This window comes from Nothobranchius furzeri, chromosome 2 (assembly GCF_043380555.1).
Source record: "Nothobranchius furzeri strain GRZ-AD chromosome 2, NfurGRZ-RIMD1, whole genome shotgun sequence".
In the NCBI taxonomy this organism is placed as follows: Eukaryota; Metazoa; Chordata; class Actinopteri; order Cyprinodontiformes; family Nothobranchiidae; genus Nothobranchius; species Nothobranchius furzeri.
In genome coordinates this window covers 14,550,645-14,571,953 of record NC_091742.1, presented here as the reverse complement: position 1 = coordinate 14,571,953, position 21,309 = coordinate 14,550,645, and the positions used below count along the sequence as shown (strand labels likewise).

The following is a 21,309-nucleotide window of genomic DNA, read 5'->3' as shown; positions in this document are numbered from 1 at the left end:
GGCCAATGACGTCAATGATAAAGATGAATATTCCAGCTAAATTCTGCAGATTAGCTCAAAGATGGAATAAATGAAGTTGAGCTAAAATCTGATGACCGATGTGTGGAGTCAGCTGGAGGCAGGAGGGTCAAACGCTGGATGTTCTGATGTTTTCATAGTCAGCTGCACCATCGGCCCCATCATCACACACCTGAACATCACAACACAATCACACTGATGAGTTCAATCAGACACGTCACCAACAGCTGGATCCCAGTCTGAGGACACTATAATGTTTTTTCCCATGTCTATTTTTGTATGATATAAAATCTGCCTGTTGTCTTTTCAACCACTAGATGGATTATGATGAAATTATACAAAAACATTAATTATGTTTACAATTAAATCACCTTTGGAGTCAAAATTCAAGATGGCTGCCATGGCTGACCAACCATCAAACACAAAAAGTCTAAAACATGAAAAATTCTACAGATTTTGAGTAAAACGGATGCTGAGAGTCATTGATAATCATAGTTCAAGAGATCATGGAGGAGGAAAAAGCTCACATGCTCCAGGAGAGAATGCTATTTTCTAGATTTGACCAAAACAGGTAAACTTTATTATTTCTCAGCAGGATCTAAAGGTCTGACGGTAAAGAAAGCAGCAGAGTTTTGACTTTTATGATCATATTTTTTTTAACACTTTGATGATAAATCTAGACTCACCATGCCTGAGTGCGTCTGCGTTTTCCTCCCTAAAAAACAAAAAGAAACCTTGAGTGCTGATGTAATTCCTCTCCTCTCAGTAGACGTTCATGTTTAGACGAGAACATCTCACCTTTAGCTCTGGTCCGTCTGCTGGTGACGACGACACCTGCTGTCAGCGCGGCTAAACCCACAGAACCAATCAGGAACCTGAGCCAGACTGATCAGATTTGTGATGTTAAACAGGAGAAACCGTCAGAAAACGTGTCAAACGGATCAGCGTCCTCCTGCAGCATCCTGGACCGTGTCGTGGGTTCACCTGCTGTGCAGCTGGGTCCAGGTGTTGGTGGAGATCCACCTGCAGACTCCGTCGTGTCGGTTTTCCCTCCTGATGTAACCATTGATGTTGTTGTTGGAGGACAAAAATAAATCATAAGTTGTTTTTTATCATCAGTGAAACATTTGACTTCTAGATCTCTGAAACCAGGTTGTTGTGGTTTCTCACCTGTTGGACCAGAGCTGAAGGTAAAAAGCTGCTGTTTGTTTTCTGTCTCTACTTCACATTTGAATAACTTAAACCTTGATGAGTAAACGTAGTTGGAGGTCGGAAAGGTCACAGCAGCAGAGCAGGAAGATGGAGATGATGTATTTACATCAGGATGATCTTTCTCCACATCGTTACCCCTAAACAACCACTTCACTTCATGTCTGCATTCATCGTACGGCGACACAGAGCAGGTGAACGTCACCTTGTTCTGCTCTGTTTGTTCTCTCACTGAGGACGGATGGAGAGAGAAAAGTAAACATGATTAAATTTATATTTGTGATCGTTTTGTTGTGAAACGTGTGTGTGAACACTCACGGGTAACAACAGAGCGGTAAACAGGAGCATCACGACGTGATGCACCACCTCCTTCTCTTTCATACTGACTGCAGAAGTATAAACCAGCATCATACTGACTGCAGAAGTATGAACCAGCATCCTCAGCTGAGATGTTCCTCAGAACCAGAGAACAGTTTCCTGCTAGACTCAGTGGGTCTGATCTGCTGTATGTAACCTGGCCAAGAGTAACCAGCTCTTGTGTTGTTCTTCCTGGTTTACCGTAGCCCCAGGTGGTGGTGTCACAGTTTCTGTGATCTTTAATCACATTTTCACAAGACAAAGTGACGTCATCTCCAGCTCTGGTGGTGTAGAAAAGATCTCCACTAACGACTCCTGAGAGAATCAGAGACATTTGGACCTTCCTTCAGAAAATTGATAAAAAATGTTTATTTCCTAACCCAACATCATGTTTGCTGCCAGTGAAAGAACAGCCACCATCTCCATGAACACTAATCATCTCTAACATCTGAACTCCTCACCTGGAAGCTGCAGCAGCATCGTGAGGAGCAGAAACATCTGAATCCATCCAGGTTCCTCCATGGCTCCTCTGCTCCGTCGTCTCTCTCCACTTCCTGTTTAACTCTGAAACGCGTCAGATTGTCTCCAGCAGCTGAATCTACATCCTATAACTTGTACGGTTCCTTCATCATGACTCATGCTTCTCGTCGCTGGCGTTCATGTGAAACGGAAACATTGAGGCATGATTACGATTCTATCTTTGGTTCCTTTTAAACCCAGAAGGTGTGAAATGACGACGTTAATAAAGACAATTATTTATAATTTTCTCAGAAATTCTGTCTTCCTGAGTTTGTTTTATTCAACACACCAAAAAGAAATGATTAAACATCAAAGGTAGTATAGTAGTAGTATGTAGTACAGTTGGGTACTCATGAGGTACCTACAGGTACTTAGAGAGGTTATGTAGAGCAAGCACCACCACCATAAGGAAACCATAGTTCATGCATAAACTGGTCATATTTTATGTTCCCACTTCCTGTGGGAACTTTGTGTTACATCATCTCTAATGATGATTTAACAGAAATCTGATGTAAACCTTTAATAACCACATGAACCGTTCTGAGCTGTTTTAATAGAACTGACCCGGTTCTGAGCAGCTCAGCATGTAAAGTGATCCGCTTTGTCCTGAGCTAACCGATTCCCTGATTTTAGAGTAGAATGAAAACCATTTTATTCTTTAGTAACTGTTAATTACATTATGTCACACATCTACAGCGTGATCGCTTCTGGTTAATAAAACTGATATTATTGAAAAGCCAGTTTCATGTTTTACTTTTATCTGTACAGGCGGGTCAGCAGTAATGCTCCCAAAAGATCTGTGAAGCAACCGCAGCTCCTCCAGAACGCTGCTGCTAGAGTCTCAGCAAGAACCCAGAGGACCGAACACATCACTCCTGTTTTTAGATCCTCACACTGGTTACCAGTAAACTACAGAATCCATTTCAAACTACTTCTCCTAGTTTATAAATCACTCAGTGGCATGGGGCCAGAATACACATCGGGTCTCCTTCAGGTATCTACACCCAGCAGGGCTCTGAGGTCCTTAGGAAGTGGTCGGCTGGTAGAACCGGTGTCGGTACAAGATCTGCTTGGGTGCAAGATCGGCTCGGGGTCCTTCGACTGCCGATGACGTCAAAGTACGGCAAACCCACTCGGCCAAAATACACTACACATCTATACTGTTGGAAAGAATTTAGCAGTTTCGTTATTAAAATAATGTTTCTTAAGACGTAAGTTTGTGTTTATAATGGTATTTGTAAAATAAAACACTATATTGTATTCATAATGTTGAACTCCTCTTTGAGCACATCCCTTGAAGAATCATAGGTATTACAACACCTGTGAAATTGTATTTGCAGGAAAGAAGTGTGTCCCGTTTATAGAAGTAGTTTGTGTTTAGAGTTTTTGACGTCTTGTCCATGCGTAGTTCAGTTACGCTCATAGCTGCTAGCCAAAACTCTGGAGTTAAACGTTTTCTGGCTTTACTAAAATACCTGTCTGTATTTATTTGATTGATGGTAGTTTTACTTTCTATTTGACTCCAAATGTAATCATTTGAAACATTGCTAATTCATAATTTGTAAGAATGTAATCTGTGATATTAGCATTAGCATTCCTATAGGTTTTTCCATGTATATTAGCATTGCGCTCACCACTCGCTGCCAAATTGCAGCCTTTGCGATTAGAAAATTTCCTTTAGTCACATCGCAATTTAATTGCACAAGCAGTTTATCGTTCAGCCCTAATATACATGCAGCTCTATGCTAAAAGTGTATTTTCAAAGAGGTAATGATGGAATTCTTTGGAAAAGTTGTCCATCTTTCCAACAGAAAAATTTGCCTGGACCAACGTAACGTGATAACAACGTAACGTGATTACATAATTCCGTAAGGTTCATGTTCAGCCAATCAACAACTTAGACGTCATCGGCAGTCGACGGACCCCGAGCCGATTTTGCACCCGAGCAGATCCTGTACCGACACCGGGTCAGAAACTAACAGGGTGAAGCTGCTTTTAGCTACTATGCTACTTACAGATGGAATCAGCTTCCTTGGGTGACGGTGGCACAGGAGTTAAGTGCTCGCCCCGTAATCGGAAGGTTGCAGGTTCGAGCCCCGCTCAGTCGCTGCTGTTGTGTCCTTGGGCAAGACACTTAACCCACCTCGCCTGCTGGTGGTGGTCGGAGGGACCGGTGGTGCCAGTGCTCGGCAGCCTCGCCTCTGTCAGTGCGCCCCAGGGCAGCTGTGGCTACATCGTAGCTCATCCCCACCAGTGTGTGACTGTGTGTGTGAATGGATGAATGACTGATTGTGTTGTAAAGCGCCTTGGGGGGTTCCAGGACTCTAGAAGGCGCTGTATCAAATACAGGCCATTTCCTCATGACCTCAGATGTGCCTCTACTCTAGAAACTTTTACATCAACACTGAAAACATTCATGTATTCATCAGCCTTTGAATGGATATTTCTCATGCTGCACCTTCTGCTCTGTAACTGCTCACCCTTCAGCTTCGCCTTTTTGATTCTTAAATCTGAAACTAATGTGTTTTAATTGTGCTGTCACACTGATTTTCACGCCCGCGCTGTTGGAAAGCTCACTGAATCACCTGTGTGTGTGTGAAACGTGCTGCATGAACAGTGCTGCCGTGTAGTTAGTGGTCCTGATGTCCTGTTTGGGTCAGAAGCTTTACTTTCATTCACCGAGGAATAAACACTCAGATGTTTGTCTTTTTACTTGTGTTGGTGGAATAAACTCTTTCCCGACAACAAAGCTTTTTTTTTTTTAGTTAGAAATGTTGCCGTTTCATTTCCAGCCCAGCCCAGCTGTCCATGAGCTGTGACTCAGGTGTCAGCTGCACACCTGGAACACACCTGGCAGCTCTAGAGCCACAGCACAAGAGAAAACAGGAGACTTGTGTAAAGACCAACACGTGTGAGCCTCGTGCTGATGCACGATCCTCACAAGTTGGACCTCAGAGTAAAAAATGACACATCAGGCTTTGCAATAACGAGTTTTATTACCCAGAAGCGTGGTTACAGTACACAAATAAACACTTTCCTACAATTTGTGCTAAATTAAAACTTTTCCACTCTCTTATTAAAGTTAGTTTATGAAAGTGTGCATGAACAGCCATCATGCGTGTTTTTTACAGTGCATGCATAAGCCGTGACCCTCTCTCTGGTGTCGTTGGTCACTCGATGGAGGTGTAGAGGCTGTGGGGATCAGCAGGTGCAGCTTTCAGCGTGCTGTAGGTCACGGTGGATCCATCATATTCACCTTTAACCTGCAGCAAACAGAAGATCATGCGTGACCTCCACAGAAACCGTCAGGTCATTTCTAACCAGTGGATTAGCTCACCCTGGTGGGTTTCTGGGTGTAGCTGATGGAGGCGTAGGAAAGCCCCTCCTCAGCTTCACCCTGAACACAAACAGATTCTGCAACCAGCTGGTTTTACGTCTCAGGGTGTTTCAGCTCTGACTTCCCGTTTTTCAGCTCAGGCTTCCTTCTTTAGTCTGATGCAACACCTGACTCGTCTTCTACAGAATTCTAAAGTGGGCTTCGTGTGAAGAAAAGATGTTGCATTTTTACCTTTTTTTGTCTGGTTTCTGCAGGAGGCGGAGCTGCAGGGTCAGAGGTCATGTTCTGGAGACACATTCAGTCAGATTAGGATTTATTCAGTTAAAGCAGAAGATTTTTCAGAACGTGGTCAAATTATTTTCATTTGCGATCAAGTTTGCTTCAAAAGCCAAGAAAAAATTATCTGGGCCTCATTTTTTCTCCGCTTTAGCAGCACACAATGGTCTGAAACCGAATTTAAGGGAAAATGTCCAAACTCACGTAGTTGGAATTTTGCTGCATTTGCGTCCCTAAAATGAGAAAATGAACACAAAAATACACGTTGGTGACAGAAGCTTCTGCAGAAGGAAAGCACAGATTTATTATACTGTGAATTATAATTAAAGTTTAATCCATCTATCCATCCATTTTCCTCCACTTATCCGGGGTTGAGTCGCAGGGGAAGCAGCCTAAGCAGAGAGGTCCAGACTTCCCTCTCCCCAGCCACTTGGACCAGCTCCTACGGGGGAATCCCAAGGCGTTCCCTGGCCAGGTGAGACACATAGTCCCTCCAGAGTGTCCTGGGTCTTCCTTTAGGTCTCCTCCTGGTTGGACGTGCCCAGAAAACCTCACCAGGGAGGCGTCCAGGAGGCTTCCTGACCAGATGGCCGAGCCACCTCCACTGGCTTCTCTTGATGTGGAGGAGCAGCAGATCTACTCCGAGCCCCTCCCGGATGACCGAGCTTCTCACCCTATCTCTAAGCTTGTATCCGTGATCTCGTTCTTTCGGTCACTACCCAAAGCTCATGACCATAGGTGAGGGTAGGAACGTAGATCGACCGGTAAATCGAGAGCTTCGCCTTCTGACTCAGCTCTCTCTCCACCACGGCAGACCGGTACAACGCCCACATCACTGCAGATGCAGCACCAGAGGTGGAAAGTAACAAATTACATTTACTCACGTTACTGTAATTGAGTAGCTTTTTTGTATATTTATACTTTTAAGTCGTTTTTAAAAGCTGTACTTATACTTTTACTTGAGTAAGTTTTTAAAAAAGAATTGTAATTCGCTACATTTTAAATCATATCCGTTACGGAGTAAAAATAAATTGTAGGCTTAATAAATTACAAATATTACGTGTAGCAGTGTCGGAACGGAAAGAGACACCTGCATGAGCTCCGCGTCTAAACCGTGGGGGTGTGGGTGTACACTTTTGCTCAAAGACATCAGTTCAGTCCCTCAACTCGCTGTTTACCTCCTCTCCTGTGGGTTGGAACCAGCACCTTCACGCACCGGTGTGACATCATCAGAATTCTGCTCGGTTCGGTAGCCGGACTCGGTTCCGTGTTTGAATTGTGTTTCCCTACCGCTCCACACGGCAGCGACTAAATAACGTTTAGCGCTCATAACAAGTGGATTCTCAGCACTTTGCTCATAAATCATAAGACCTGCAGGCCTCTGTGAGATAAAACATCCTGATACTGTTCAGGTGTAAACATTGTGCTCCATCCCTGTGTTTGAACTCAGAAGATGCTCCTTGATGCCACAGATATGTGATGATTTAGCTTGTTTCTTTATTTTACTCCAGAATAAGAGATTAAATTATTACAAAAGCAGTTCAGTGTAGTTAAATTAGTCATTCAAATGACTCTAACATGCTGCAGTGTGTGTGTGCATGCGTGCGTGTGTGTGTGTGTGTGTGCACGCACACACGAGCGAATTGTGAACTGGCATTGTGATTTAGCACTAGTTAGATGTAGCCATCCTTACGCTGAGAAAAATGTAACAAAGTAACTTTTACTTTGAGTACATTTTGTTTACGATACTTTTTACTTTTACTTGAGTAAAAATTTAGGCAAGTACTTTTACTTGTACTTGAGTAAAGAATTATCAAAGTATTGGTACTCGTACTTAAGTAGGAATTTTTAGTACTCTTTCCACCTCTGCACAACACCAATCCATTTTTCCCTCACTCGTGAACAAGACCCAGAGATACTTTAACTCCTCCACTTGAGGCAGAGCCTCATCCCTGACCCGGGGAAGGCATTGTACCCTTTTCCGACTCAAGACCATGGTCTCAGATTTAGAGGAGTTGATTCTCATTCCAGCTGCTGACGGGAACCACATTGCTTCTACTGAATCCACGGTTGACAATCCGACAGACCCTCCTCTCCAGAACCCCTGAATAGACCTTACCAGGCAGGTGCAGGAGTGTGATCCCCCTCCAGTTAGAAAACACCCTGGGGGTCCCTCTTTTTATACAGGGGGACCACCAACCCGGTCTGCCAATCCAGTGGGACTGCCCCTGATGTCCACGCAATATTGCAGAGCAGCCCAGAAGTTTCCTGACCCTCTCAGTGACTTGAGCTCCAAAGTCTCAGACTTCACTTCCTCTCTGGGAGACGTGGAGGATGAACAAGTTTAGTCCCTCACCTTTTCTTCTCTTGACGAACAACGCTACAGCAGTAATTATCAGCGCCAGCAGGACCAGAGCCACAAAGATGTACAACCACAATAAATCTGCCAAGATATCAACATCATGGATGTGAATATAGGCTGCGTGTAATTAAATAAATAATAAACTTTCTGTGCATAAAATTCTGAGAGTAAAACACTAAAATGATTTTCTACCTCGGTCTGCAGCTCCGCTTCCACCTGCAGAGTCCGTCGTGTTGGTTTTCCGTCCTGATGTAACCATTGATGTTTTTGTTGGAGGATTGTTGCCTGAGGAGAAAAATAAATCATAAGTTGTTTTTTTTACCATCAGTGAAACATTTGACTTCTAGATCTCTGAAACCAGGTTGTTGTGGTTTCTCACCTGTTGGACCAGAGCTGAAGGTAAAAAACTGCTGTTTGTTTTCTGTCTCTACTTCACATTTGAATAACTTAAACCTTGATGAGTAAACGTAGGTGGAGGTGTGAAAGGTCACAGCAGCAGAGCAGTAAGATGGAGATGATGTCTTTATACCAGGATGATCTTTCTCCACATCGTTACCCGTAAACAACCACTTCACTTTATGTCTGCATTCATCGTACGGCGACACAGAGCAGGTGAACGTCACCTTGTTCTGCTCTGTTTGTTCTCTCACTGAGGACGGATGGAGAGAGAAAAGTAAACATGATTATATTTATATTTGTGATCATTTTGTTGTGATAAATGTGTGTGAACACTCACGGGTAACAACAGAGAGGTAAACAGGAGCATCAGGATGTAATTGATGTCCTCCTTCTCTTTCATACTGACTGCAGAAGTATGAACCAGCATCCTCAGCTGAGATGTTCCTCAGAACCAGAGAACAGTTTCCTGCTAGACTCAGTGGGTCTGATCTGCTGTATTTAACCTGGCCGAGAGCAACCAGCTCTTGTGTTGTTCTTCCTCGTTTACCGTAGCCCCAGGTGGTGGTGTTACAGTTTCTGTGATCTTTAATCACATTTTCACAAGACAAAGCGATGTCATCTCCAGCTCTGATGGTGTAGAAAAGATCTCCACTAACGACTCCTGAGAGAATCAGAGACATTTGGACCTTCCTTCAGAAAATTGATAAAAAATGTTTATTTCCTAACCCAACATCATGTTTGCTGCCAGTGAAACAACAGCCACCATCTCCATGAACACTAATCACCTCTAACATCTGAACTCCTCACCTGGAAGCTGCAGCAGCATCGTGAGGAGCAGAAACATCTGAATCCATCCAGGTTCCTCCATGGCTCCTCTCTGCTCCGTCGTCTCTCTTCACTTCCTGTTTAACTCTGAAACGCGTCAGATTTCACCCAGCAGCTGAATCTACATCCTGTAACTTGTACGGTTCCTTCATCATGACTCATGCTTCTCGTCGCTGGCGTGCATGTGAAACAAACATTGAGGCATGATTACGTTTCTATCTTTGGTTCCTTTTAAACCCAGAAGGTGTGAAATGACGAAGTTAATGAAGACAATTGTTTATAATTTTCTCAGAAATTCTGTCTTCCTGAGTTTGTTTTATTCAGCACACCAAAAAGAAATGATTAAACATCAAAGGTAGTATAGTAGTAGTATGTAGTACAGTTGGGTACTCATGAGGTACCTACAGGTACTTAGAGAGGTTATGTAGAGCAAGCACCACCACCATAAGGAAACCATAGTTCATGCATAAACTGGTCATATTTTATGTTCCCACTTCCTGTGGGAACTTTCTGTTACATCATCTCTAATGATGATCTAACAGAAATCTGATGTAAACCTTTAATAACCACACGAACCGTTCTGAGCTGTTTTAATAGAACTGACCCGGTTCTGAGCAGCTCAGCATGTGAAGTGATCCGCTTTGTCCTGAGCTAACTGATTCCCTGATTTTAGAGTAGAATGAAAACCATTTTATTCTTTAGTAACTGTGGGGCGACGGTGGCACAGGAGTTAGGTGCTCGCCTCGCAATCGGAAGGTTGCAGGTTCGAGCCCCGCTCATTCTGTCGCTGCTGTTGTGTCCTTGGGCAAGAGACTTAAACCACCTCGCCTGCTGGTGGTGGTCGGAGGGACCAGTGGCGCCAGTGCTCAGCAGCCTCGACTCTGTCAGTGCGCCCCAGGGCAGCTCTGGCTACATCGTACACTGTTAGACTTTACCTATCCACTTTACGGTAATAAACTGGCAACACTGTTGCCAGCATGATACCGTGATGCATGGTTAACGGTAACTTACCACTTAGTGTTGATCCCAGAATTATACCGTATATTTTATTGCTGTAAAAAACCCTCTGACTGCATGCCGGTGAGATACTGGCAACGCTGTTGCCAGTATCTCACCGGCATGCAGTGTTGCCAGTAAAATACCGTAATATATTTCACAAGAAAATTACATCAATAACGCAACATTATACCGTGATTAATAAATATGTGTTGTGCTGTATGTTTATGGTATGTTACCGTAAGCTCATTTCAAGGTATGCTGCAATACCTTTTCCAGTGATTTACCGTAAACATACACTTTTGCTACTGAAAATAGTCAACGCTGTCAGAGGTTACTGTGTTTTTGTGGGCAGTAATTTACCTTTTTCATGTCATATTTTACTAAGATACGAGTAAACGGTAACATACTGTAATACAGTAAAGGCTCCCAAAATAAAAGGTTTATACTTGTGCGTGCGTGCGCGCGCACACACACACACACACACACACACACACACACACACACACACACACACACTTGTTTGTGTAATAGTTGGATATATTTAAGATCAAGATGTAAACAAAATGCACTGGATTATCTTTTTTTATTTGATTGCTTCCATTAAAACAGAAAAACATACCAATAGCCGGTAAAAGTCTCTTCAATAAAATGCTTTTTAGTTAAACATCCAGAATGGTATAGTGAGAAGAAATTGGCAACTGATGGTCATAATGTAAAAAAGAAATGAATCAGTGACCTGTGTGACCTACAGCTGATAAATAGTCAGATGTATACAAAATGTCTACAAACCTTTCTTAAATGCAAGTAGTAGTTTACGTATTTGAATTGGTGTAAGAAAATGTTTGCGATCATCTGCCTCTACTAACAGAAGGTCACTTTTTTGTTGGACACCAATGACATCTTTCAGGTGGTCTGCAAAGGACAGTACTTTCTGTCTCTCCAATTCCGGCAGGATGCATGTGATTTCATCCTCAATTTCCATCACTGAAATATAAGGGGAAAAAATCGTGAAGAAACTGAATGGTGCAGGGAAACAACAAAAAGATCTGCCATGTTATAAAGGGGTATTGGGTAATAATCCATCAGACTGTCAGCATTTACACACAAACCTCTGTCTCTAGGGCAGTGCAGGCAATAAAGTCCAAGGTCAATAAGGCGTACTGACTGATGCAATTCTAGCACAAAGTACAATTTAGAATCATTAACAAGTATCAAAACTATCTTCCCAAAGTCAGTGCTCTCATTAGTGTGATCTACTACAACAACATGACCTTTGACATATTTGGTACCTTTGTGGACAACTGCTGACACATCTAGCATGTTATGATTAGAGACATCTGCTTTTGTCACAGCATCCTGAGTGGCAGAGTTGTAAAGATGATGCCTATAATCATTCACTTCTCCAATGATTTGAATTGTAGGTGGAAATATTTGCCCTGGCATAAAACTTTTTTTCCATCTTTAATATGGATCCTCAGATGGACACAAAGAGTTTTAATATTTTGTCCAACATACCCACATCCAGGAACTTGTCAGCTAAGATTTCCAGTGAACTTCCAGCTCTCCTCCTCAGTGTTCTCCCCTCATCTATGATTTCTGTGCATATGGGAACGAAAGGCAGTGAATGTTTTAAAAGTGGCTTTACAATTCTCAATTCCACAAGAAAACATATAATTTGCATTGTGTTTATGGCTTCTAACATGTGAACTGAACAATATAAATGTGTGTGCACGGAATCTATAATATTTACAGAGAAACATTTTAAGTACCCTATATCTTCAATAGTTTCTTTTCCAGGGATATTTTAAGCAATACAACAAAAATGCATAGAAAACTAAACAGTACCTTAACAGTAGGCTAAATAGTCATAAAAGGCTCAAATATGCCTAAAATGTAACATCCCCTCAAAAAACGGAAAGTAGTATAGCTTTCACACTGGCCACAAAAAGGAAAATTATTTGACCTCAATATCGGAGTTAAACCTCTTCAACCTGTTCTGCATATCACAGCATGCACTGGCAGCAGCCTTCACCTGCAAACACTTACTGCCAAATTAGCATTTGTTTTTTTTTTGCTCCTAACTTTATTGAAAACAAATGTCATACACAAGAGAAGTCAAGGAAACAAACTGACTTTGATAGCAGTCTCCATTACAGAAAATGTGAAGCAAATCCTTTTACCTTTGAAAAGAAAAAAAAGAAAAAGAAAAAATGATCAAGAGCAAAACAATAAGTAGCAGAAACATTTTGGCACAAGCAGTTTTCTTGTTCATATCTGAGATGTGCTTGAGTGACTAAAAATATAAGGAAAAGTTATTCAAGAAAAGGATAAACAGAGAACTGTTTTTCCAATTACATGAATAAATAAAGTATTTACATAGAATATTTACAAAAAGAAAACATCAGATATTTTAAGTAAAATCTAGCTTTGGCTGTCAGTCCAAAATACAATCACATGCTGACAATTGAAAAATAGATTATGCATTGTTTGTAGATCTTAACAAATTTGGTTTTAAGCATCACATTACTTTGCATGGGTAGCAGCTGAAAATTAATCACCTTGTTTGTCAGTTTTTAAAACATTCAGGTAACTTCAATAAGGTGTTTACACATTTATGGACAGGGACCGTTTTGCAGAATTTGCATGAAGATCACAGCTATAGCTAGTTTAAAAGCCAAAACATGCAGTAAAATACTTACCAGACTGACCAACTCCCCTGTAATGGGTCGCATTCGAGATACGCGTTTGGAAAATGTTTTTATTTCTTCTTTTCCTAAAAGTGCAAGACAACGATCATATATTGTGTTTCCAATGTTGTTGTTTTGAAAGCAAATATCCAGGTTGTATCAGGTGAAAGTGATGAATTATTTTTCACTTATCTAATTCTGGGAAACCCAACAACATAAAACATACCTAGGGGTGGAAAATACCTTTGATGAGTTCTTCCTTGGCCCATTTCCTTAAGATTCCATCTATAGCTGTCTGAATTTTTTGTTACATCTATAGTGAACACAATAGATAGACAACAGCATAATTTTGGTGGCTGTAATTATCCTATAATATTGCTATGAAAACATGCAAAAAAAACAAACAACTGATGGAATTTTGAAATGATCAATATTTTATGGAATATTTTACATTAAATTTCTTACAATTATAAAGTCGTAAACTGGTATCATGTCAGTTTTTTGATAAAATTCTGTAAACATTTATCAGTTTAAATCGCCCACCAGGCAGATGTCAATTACTGTCATTTAGGCAGTAGGACTAATAGATTAGCTTAAATATGATTTTATCAATCTGAGATGATTTTTTTATTTACAATGTAGGCTTGGTTAAAGTATCCAATCTTTTGTTTTATATTATAATTAAAATATTTTTAAAGAGATTTTAGTGAGTGTTTACATACTGTATGCTTTTATAATAGCTCAATTAAAACATTTATTCTTGGAGCATTTTCTCTTTACTATGGGGCATAGTGTTTTTTCATTGGTGATCTCACAAAGAATTGTTTTGGTAATGCACTCTGAACGAAGATTTGAGCAAGGTGTTTTAAAATGTCCACTGAAAAACCAGAGACAGAAAAATGTCAGAGGTATACCAAATTTTTATATTTGCTGTACTTTACCTGTTTTCTTTAAAACAGTGACATACCATGAAAAATATGTGATGTTGTTGAATTTACTCACCATTACATGCCAAATACAGTACTACACTGCTAAGATTTTAGCTGTATTTTCCTTTTGATTTTACAGTAATATACTATAGGAATGACAGCACAGTCTAACAGTGCATGGAAATTACAGTACTACACTGCAAACACTTTTAGAGGTATTTTACTGTTGATTTTACAGTAATATACTAGCAAATGCCAGCAAAGTCTAACAGTGTAGCTCATCCCCACCAGCTGTGACTCAGGTGTCAGCTGCACACCTGGAACACACCTGGCAGCTCTAGAGCCACAGCACAAGAGAAAACAGGAGACTTGTGTAAAGACCAACACGTGTGAGCCTCGTGCTGGTGCACGATCCTCACAAGTTGGACCTCAGAGTAAAAAATGACACATCAGGCTTTGCAATAACGAGTTTTATTACCCGGAAGCGTGGTTACAGTACACAAATAAACACTTTCCTACAATTTGTGCTAAATTAAAACTTTTCCACTCTCTTATTAAAGTTAGTTTATGAAAGTGTGCATGAACAGCCATCATGCGTGTTTTTTACAGTGCATGCATGAGCCGTGACCCTCTCTCTGGTGTCGTTGGTCACTCGATGGAGGTGTAGAGGCTGTGGGGATCAGCAGGTGCAGCTTTCAGCGTGCTGTAGGTCACGGTGGATCCATCATATTCACCTTTAACCTGCAGCAAACAGAAGATCATGCGTGACCTCCACAGAAACCGTCAGGTCATTTCTAACCAGTGGATTAGCTCACCCTGGTGGGTTTCTGGGTGTAGCTGATGGAGGCGTAGGAAAGCCCCTCCTCAGCTTCACCCTGAACACAAACAGATTCTGCAACCAGCTGGTTTTACGTCTCAGGGTGTTTCAGCTCTGACTTCCCGTTTTTCAGCTCAGGCTTCCTTCTTTAGTCTGATGCAACACCTGACTCGTCTTCTACAGAACTCTAAAGCGGGCTTCGTGTGAAGAAAGGATGTTGCATTTTTACCTTTTTTTGTCTGGTTTCTGCAGGAGGCGGAGCTGCAGGGTCAGAGGTCATGTTCTGGAGACACAATCAGTCAGATTAGGATTTATTCGGTTAAAGCAGAAGATTTTTCATAACGTGGTCAAATTGTTTTCATTTGTGATCAAAAGTTTGCTTCAAAAGCAAAGAAAAAATCATGTGGGCCTCATTTTTTCTCAGCTGTAGCAGCACACAATGGCCTGAAACAGAATTTAAGGGAAAATTTCCAAACTCACGTAGTTAGAGTTTTGCTGCATTTGCTTCCCTAAAATGAGAAAATGAACACAAAAATACACGAGGACTTTAGTTCAAAAGATCTTCAATAAAACTGAAAGTTCAACAGCCTGTATATTATTTACCTTTTTAAGGGATTTGCAAAAATGAATAAAATCATTTTTGAAAAAAGCCAGGCTTGGTTTCACTTTCATAAAACGGCATTTGTGAATAAAGAATTTTCCAAAAATTATCAAATTGTTAACAACGAATTGAATCTGTTTATTTTTTTTCTATACAACCAAACTGAATAATATTATATGTGAATAAGGGGATATTGTAACTCTTTTTGGATAATAGCAAATTGTAGAAATCTGACCAAAAGGTATTTACCGAGTTGCAAACATAGAAAAGGTGTTTCTGAATTTCAATATCATTATTACATAAGACACATAAATTATCTTGTATATTAAATCTGTTATTTAAGAATTCTTTACATGGATATCTATTATTACTCGTTTTAAGGTGGACTTCCTTCATTTTGGGGAGAAGAGGATAAGAAAGAAAATCTGTTCTTATGACTTTGGTATCTTTATTTTTGAGAGAATCGGAGAAAGAATTTTCCTTCTGACAGGAATAGGGAACAACTTGTCTGACAAGACTGCTCTTAGGTAAGAGTTATTACATTTAGGATCTGTAAAACACAAATCACCTATAGATAATTTAGGAAGCTTAGGTGTACTTGCTCCATGTTGAATACTTTGACTGATCATCTGACCAAACGCTGGAGAAATAGCCTTTATAACTCTAGAGTATTCTGTTACCGAACAGTCTAGATTATACTTCAATTTGAACTCATTATGCTCCAGAAACTTACCATTACTGTCCATCAGCTGCATTATGGCTCATACCCCTTTGTCCACCCAACTTTTATAATACATCGATTTCCGTTTATACAGAACAAATCTGTTATTCCATATAGAGGAGGAATGTGGGCTAAAGTTATGCGAGTAGATCATTTTCCAGTAAGTTAAGACTTGTTTAATATTAGAAAGTTTGATAGGTAATTTAAGAGGATCAAAATCACATTTTAACAGAAAGTCTATACCTCCAATCTTCTCATACAGAAATGAAGGAATTCTGAACCAGATTGAATTTCTTAATTAGAACATTTTTAAGCCATTGTAATTTAATGACCCCATTCATTACTTCAAAGTCAATGACATTCAGACCTCCTTCTTCAATAGGTTTTACTAGATCATTTTTCCTAATCAAATGTTTATTATTTCAAATAAAGTCATATTATGTTTTATTTTCTTAACATATTGGTCAGGGATAGCTACTTAAAAAGCAGGATAGATTAATCTAGAAATACTCTCCATTTTTGTTAAGAGTATTCTACCAAAAATTGATATATTTCTTTGGAGCCAACTGTTTAGAATCTTTTGATTTTTTTTTATCAATTATCGGTTGGATATTGTTATCAACTCTCTCCTTAAAGTTTTTATTTATCTTCATACCCAAATACTTAATTTCATTCTTAAGAATCCTCAGTATCATGAATTGTTAATATTTCACATTTGTTCGTGTTCAACCTTAACCCTGAGGCTTGTGAGACAGCGTTTTCATGGCATTAGGAACTTCCTTGGTACTATTCAACAACAATGCAGTATCATCTGCTAGTTAAATTATTTTAAGCGAGTGTCCTGCCAATGTTAACGGTTTAATTGATTGATCATTTTGAATTAGCAAAGTCAGCATTTCTGTTGCTATAATAAAAAGAAGTGGACTAATAGGATCTCCTTGTCTAATTCCTCTATTAACTGGAAACCTGGTTGTTGTACCTGAATAAAGAAGAACTGCACTCGATAAATCTTTGTATAGGAATGTAATAATATCAATGAATATTTTACCAAAGTGCTGAAGTGACTTTATAATAAATTGATGTTCAAGACTATCAAAGGCTTTAAAAGAATCTAAGAACAGTATAGCACCATCCTCTTCTACTAAATTTTCATAATCTAATAAATCAAGAATCAGACAAATATTGTTATGAATAATCCTATTTGGGAGAAACCCTGATTGAGTTTCACTAATGAAATCATTTATGCCATATTTTAGCCTATTGGCCAATGCGTGAGTGAATAACTTACAGTCCACATTCAGTAATGTAATAGGTCTTAATTAACAATAATAGAGTTGTCTTTGTTGGGTTTAGGTATCAATATTATTATTCCTTGTTTCATCGTAGTTAAGAGTGAATTATTCCAAATACATTCTTGTAAAACTTCAAATAGAAGCTCTCTAATATCCGTCCAGAAGAATTGATAAAAGTTTGTGGTTAGACCGTCCTGGCCAGGAGACTTACCCAGTGCTACTTTATGAATCACCTTGTCAAGTTCAGAAATATTCAAATCCCTATCACATTCTTCTTTAAATTCTAAATTAATTTGGAGAATAAACCTTTCAATGCAGTTAGAATTTTTCAGATTCTAATTCTTTAAAGTGAGAAGAATATTGATGGTAAAATTTATAAATACTAACTGAAATTTCTCTTTGATCTTTAATTAACTTACCATTAATATTTAATGAATCTGTCACTTTTGTCCGTCTATTTTTCTCTAATTTACTGAAGTATGAACATTTCTCTCTCCTTCTATCCATTTTGCCCTTGAATGAATGAAGGCTCCTTGAGCCTTTTTTAAATAAAGCTCGTCTAATTTTGATTGTAATTTTAAAAACTCTTCTCTATTCGTATCTGAAAGTGTACAAACTCCGCAAAGTTTATTCAAGTCCCTCAATAGTTGTCTTTCTCTTTCTTAATTTTTTCCTCTTTCTTTACCATAATTAACAGAATATTTTCTGACTTCGTATTCGAAGTATTCCCATTTCTTCCCCGCAGAATCAAGATGAGGATTTTCTGTGACAGACAATAGGAGTTTCTTAATCATTTTACAGTATTCCTCATCATTCAAAAATAACGCATTAAACTTCCAGTACCCGTTTCTACCTATATTTACTGTCTTAGGAATTAATTTTATAGAAACAACACAATGAACCATAACAGGGGCTGCCGATATTTCAGCGAGAGATAAGACCTAAAATATTTTGAGATACTAGCCATAAATCAATTCTTGACTTATTACCATTTGTACGTATCCATGAAAATTGTCTAATATACGGGTAAATATGTCTCCAAGCATCTGACAAGAGTTGTTTGCACAAAAACTACCCAATGTTTGATTATAAAAATGTGTAGAGAATTTAGTGGGATATCTATCTATCCATTCATCGGGTACGCAGTTATAGCCCCCCCCAACCAGTGTATTATCTGTTGGGTATTTAAGTTTAGAATCTCCAATGATTTTTGTAATTTCATTTAAGAATATTTTGTTTTCTGTGACCGAATTAAATCCATATACATTACAAACAATGAAAAAAACACCATCAAAATTCAAAATCGCAATTACAGTTGTGGTCAGAAGTTTACATACACTTGTAAAAAATATAATATAATGGCTCTACTGAGTGTCCCGTTATTTCTAAAACTCTGATTTTTCTCTGATAGAGTGATTGGAACAGATACTTCTTTGTCACAAAAAACATTCATGAAGTTTGGTTCTTTAATGTCTTTATTATGGGTTAACAGAGAAAAGTGATCACATTTGCTTGGTCACAAATATACATACAGCAGTGCTAATATTTGGTTACATGTGCCTTAGCCATTTTCACTTCAATTAGGCGCTTTTGGTAGCCATCCACAAGCTTCTGGCAAGCTTCTGGTTGAACCACTCCTTTTGACAGAATTGGTGAAGTTCAGTTAAATTTGATGGCTTTCTGACATGGACTTGTTTCTTCAGCACTGTCCACATGTTTTCAATGGGGTTTAAGTCAGGACTTTGGGAAGGCCATTCTAAAACCCTTATTCTAGCCTGATTTAGCCATTCCTTTACCACTTTTGATGTGTGTTTGGGGTCATTGTCCTGTTGGAACACCCAACTGCGCCCAAGACCCAACCTTCGTGCTGATGATTTTAGGTTATGTTGAAGAATGTGAAGGTAATCCTCCTTCTTCATTATCCCATTTACTCTCTGTAAAGCACCAGTTCCATTGGCAGCAAAACAGCCCCACAGCATAATATTCCCACCACCATGCTTGACTGTAGGCATGGTGTTCTTGGGGTTAAAGGCCTCACCTTTTCTCCTCCAAACATATTGCTGGGCATTGTGGCCAAAAAGCTCGATTTTTGTTTCGTCTGACCACAGAACTTTCCTCCAGAAGGTCTTATCTTTGTCCATGTGATCAGCAGCAAACTTCGGTCGAGCCTTAAGGTGCTGCTTTTGGAGCAAGGGCTTCCTTCTTGCACGGCAGCCTCTCAGTCCATGGAGATGCAAAACACGTTTGACTGTGGACAATGACACCTGTGTTCCAGCAGCTTCTAATTCTTGGCAGATCTGCTTTTTGGTGATTCTTGGTTCACTCTTTACCCTCCTGACCAATTTTCTCTCAGCAGCAGGTGATAGCTTGCGTTTTCTTCCTGATCTTGGCAGTGATGAAACAGTGCCATGCACCTTATACTTACAAACAATTGTTTGCACTGTTGCTCTTGGGACCTGCAGCTGCTTTGAAATGGCCCCAAGTGACTTTCCTGACTTGTTCAAGTCAATAATTCACTTTTTCAGATCCATGCTGAGCTCCTTTGACTTTCCCATTGTAGCGTTTGTGGGCATTTGTATCCAATGAGCCCTATTTACCTGGCCTAAGAGAAGTCACCAGCTGTAGTCACTCATAATCACTCACAAGAAGTTAAGAGGCCATGCTATGAAGCTCAGTTCACGGACACGTTTCTAAGTCACCAAAATTGCTAGTTCATGTTGCTGTATGTATATTTGTGACCCAGCAAATGTGATCACTTTTCTCTGTTAACCCATAATAAAGACTTTAAAGAACCGAACTTCATGAATGTTTTTTGTGACAAAGAAGTATCTGTTCCAATCACTCTATCAGAGAAAAATCAGAGTTTTAGAAATAACGGGACACTCAGTAGAGCCATTATATTATATTTTTTACAAGTGTATGTAAACTTCTGATCACAACTGTATCAAATGTCCCTTTGGGTCTGCTTTATATTCCGTAAGCTTACCCGGACAGCTGTTAAAACAGATCGCCAACCTACAGATCTGCTGGATCCATGACTAAAAAGAACAGTGTCGTCCCCCCCCCCCCCCCCCCCCCCCCATTGCATCTTCCAGAACGCTTGTCGTCTTCACATGAATGAGTCTCTTGAAGAAATATAACTTGTGCTTTTTGTTCCTTTCAAAATAGAAATAATGCCTTTCTTTTGGTAATGTCCTTCAGTCCTCTTGCGTTTAATGAAATAAATGATAACCTTGAATTCAAAAAACGACCTAAACACACACAAAAAACCCATCTAAATGAGATATAACAGGAATGTAAGGCTTCACCAAAGACTAGCTTAGTGAATAATAGAAGAACTGTCCCTCTAAACGTCTTTGCAACTCATTCAGAAAGCCACCACCTCCTTCTTCAGGGGAAAATCTGGGTGTTTTCAATAAATGCAAACGGTCCTCTGAAGTATGCTCTCCTTCACCTTCGGCCACAGCAGCCTCCTCGCTTCCCCATCTTCCTGAATCAGATCTTCTGCAAATCTTAAATCATTTTTCTTGCAAACTTCACAGTTCTTGGAAAGCTTCCAGATGAGGTCTCTGCACTCTCTCTTCACGAACTGGATAATTACTTGCCTTGTATGGAGAGCATCTTTTCCCCCCGATACGATGCACCATATCCTGGAAGCTCCACGGGACTCCCGGGGCGATTTTGGTCAGAATAGCAGTTACGGTGTCTTTTATGTCTTTTTCACTCATTCCCTTAAGTCGCAGATTCCACCTCCTCTTGTATCTCTCTTGTTCCTTACACTTTTCTTTTGTTGCAAGCAACTCCTCTTGTAGTTTAACCAGTTGACTTTCCAGCAACTTTGTTTTATTCTGATTCTCGGAGACTTCTTTCTTTAGCTCCGTTAACATCCTATGCTGTTCCTCCAACTTGGCGACTAAACTTTCCATTTTGTTTTCTTGCATATCAAATCTGTCAGACAGAT

General features: G+C 39.8%; 1 protein-coding gene and 2 long non-coding RNA genes across 4 annotated transcripts; all 3 read right to left on the bottom strand.

Moving 5' to 3' along the window:
- Positions 1-316: 316 nt before the first annotated feature.
- Positions 317-1,452, bottom strand: LOC139062732 (uncharacterized). Its single transcript, XR_011516294.1, has 3 exons — positions 1,189-1,452; positions 817-1,071; positions 317-733 (listed from the first exon to the last, which is right to left on the bottom strand). It is a non-coding gene; the product is annotated as an uncharacterized lncRNA (long non-coding RNA).
- Positions 1,453-5,080: 3,628 nt separating this feature from the next.
- LOC107377972 (uncharacterized) lies at positions 5,081-9,398 on the bottom strand. Of its 2 annotated transcripts, XM_070544379.1 has the most exons (9): positions 9,285-9,398; positions 8,815-9,138; positions 8,458-8,727; positions 8,271-8,363; positions 8,073-8,159; positions 5,921-5,949; positions 5,672-5,725; positions 5,441-5,500; positions 5,081-5,366 (listed from the first exon to the last, which is right to left on the bottom strand). In XM_070544379.1, exons 1-9 carry the CDS (start codon positions 9,343-9,345, stop codon positions 5,274-5,276), a joined length of 1,071 nt encoding a protein of 356 aa, XP_070400480.1. In that variant the 5' UTR covers positions 9,346-9,398; the 3' UTR covers positions 5,081-5,273. The 2 variants fall into 2 exon arrangements, with proteins under 2 accessions (XP_070400480.1, XP_070400483.1); XM_070544382.1 differs by lacking the exon at positions 8,073-8,159.
- A 5,002-nt stretch (positions 9,399-14,400) lies between these two features.
- On the bottom strand, positions 14,401-15,126 carry LOC107377867 (uncharacterized). The gene is made up of 3 exons (XR_001571988.3): positions 14,964-15,126; positions 14,733-14,792; positions 14,401-14,658 (listed from the first exon to the last, which is right to left on the bottom strand). It is a non-coding gene; the product is annotated as an uncharacterized lncRNA (long non-coding RNA).
- Between the last annotated feature and the right edge of the window lie 6,183 nt (positions 15,127-21,309).

What these genes read in the sequence shown, in the direction of transcription:
- LOC107377972 (XM_070544379.1), bottom strand. Translation starts at nt 9,345, where the DNA reads ATGGAGGAACCTGGATGGATTCAGATGTTTCTGCTCCTCACGATGCTG. An exon ending in TTACCTCTCTGTTGTTACCC is followed by an intron (nt 8,728 to 8,814) that starts GTGAGTGTTCAC and finishes ATCCGTCCTCAG; the next exon opens with TGAGAGAACAAACAGAGCAG. An exon ending in AAGCGGAGCTGCAGACCGAG is followed by an intron (nt 8,160 to 8,270) that starts GTAGAAAATCAT and finishes ATATCTTGGCAG; the next exon opens with ATTTATTGTGGTTGTACATC.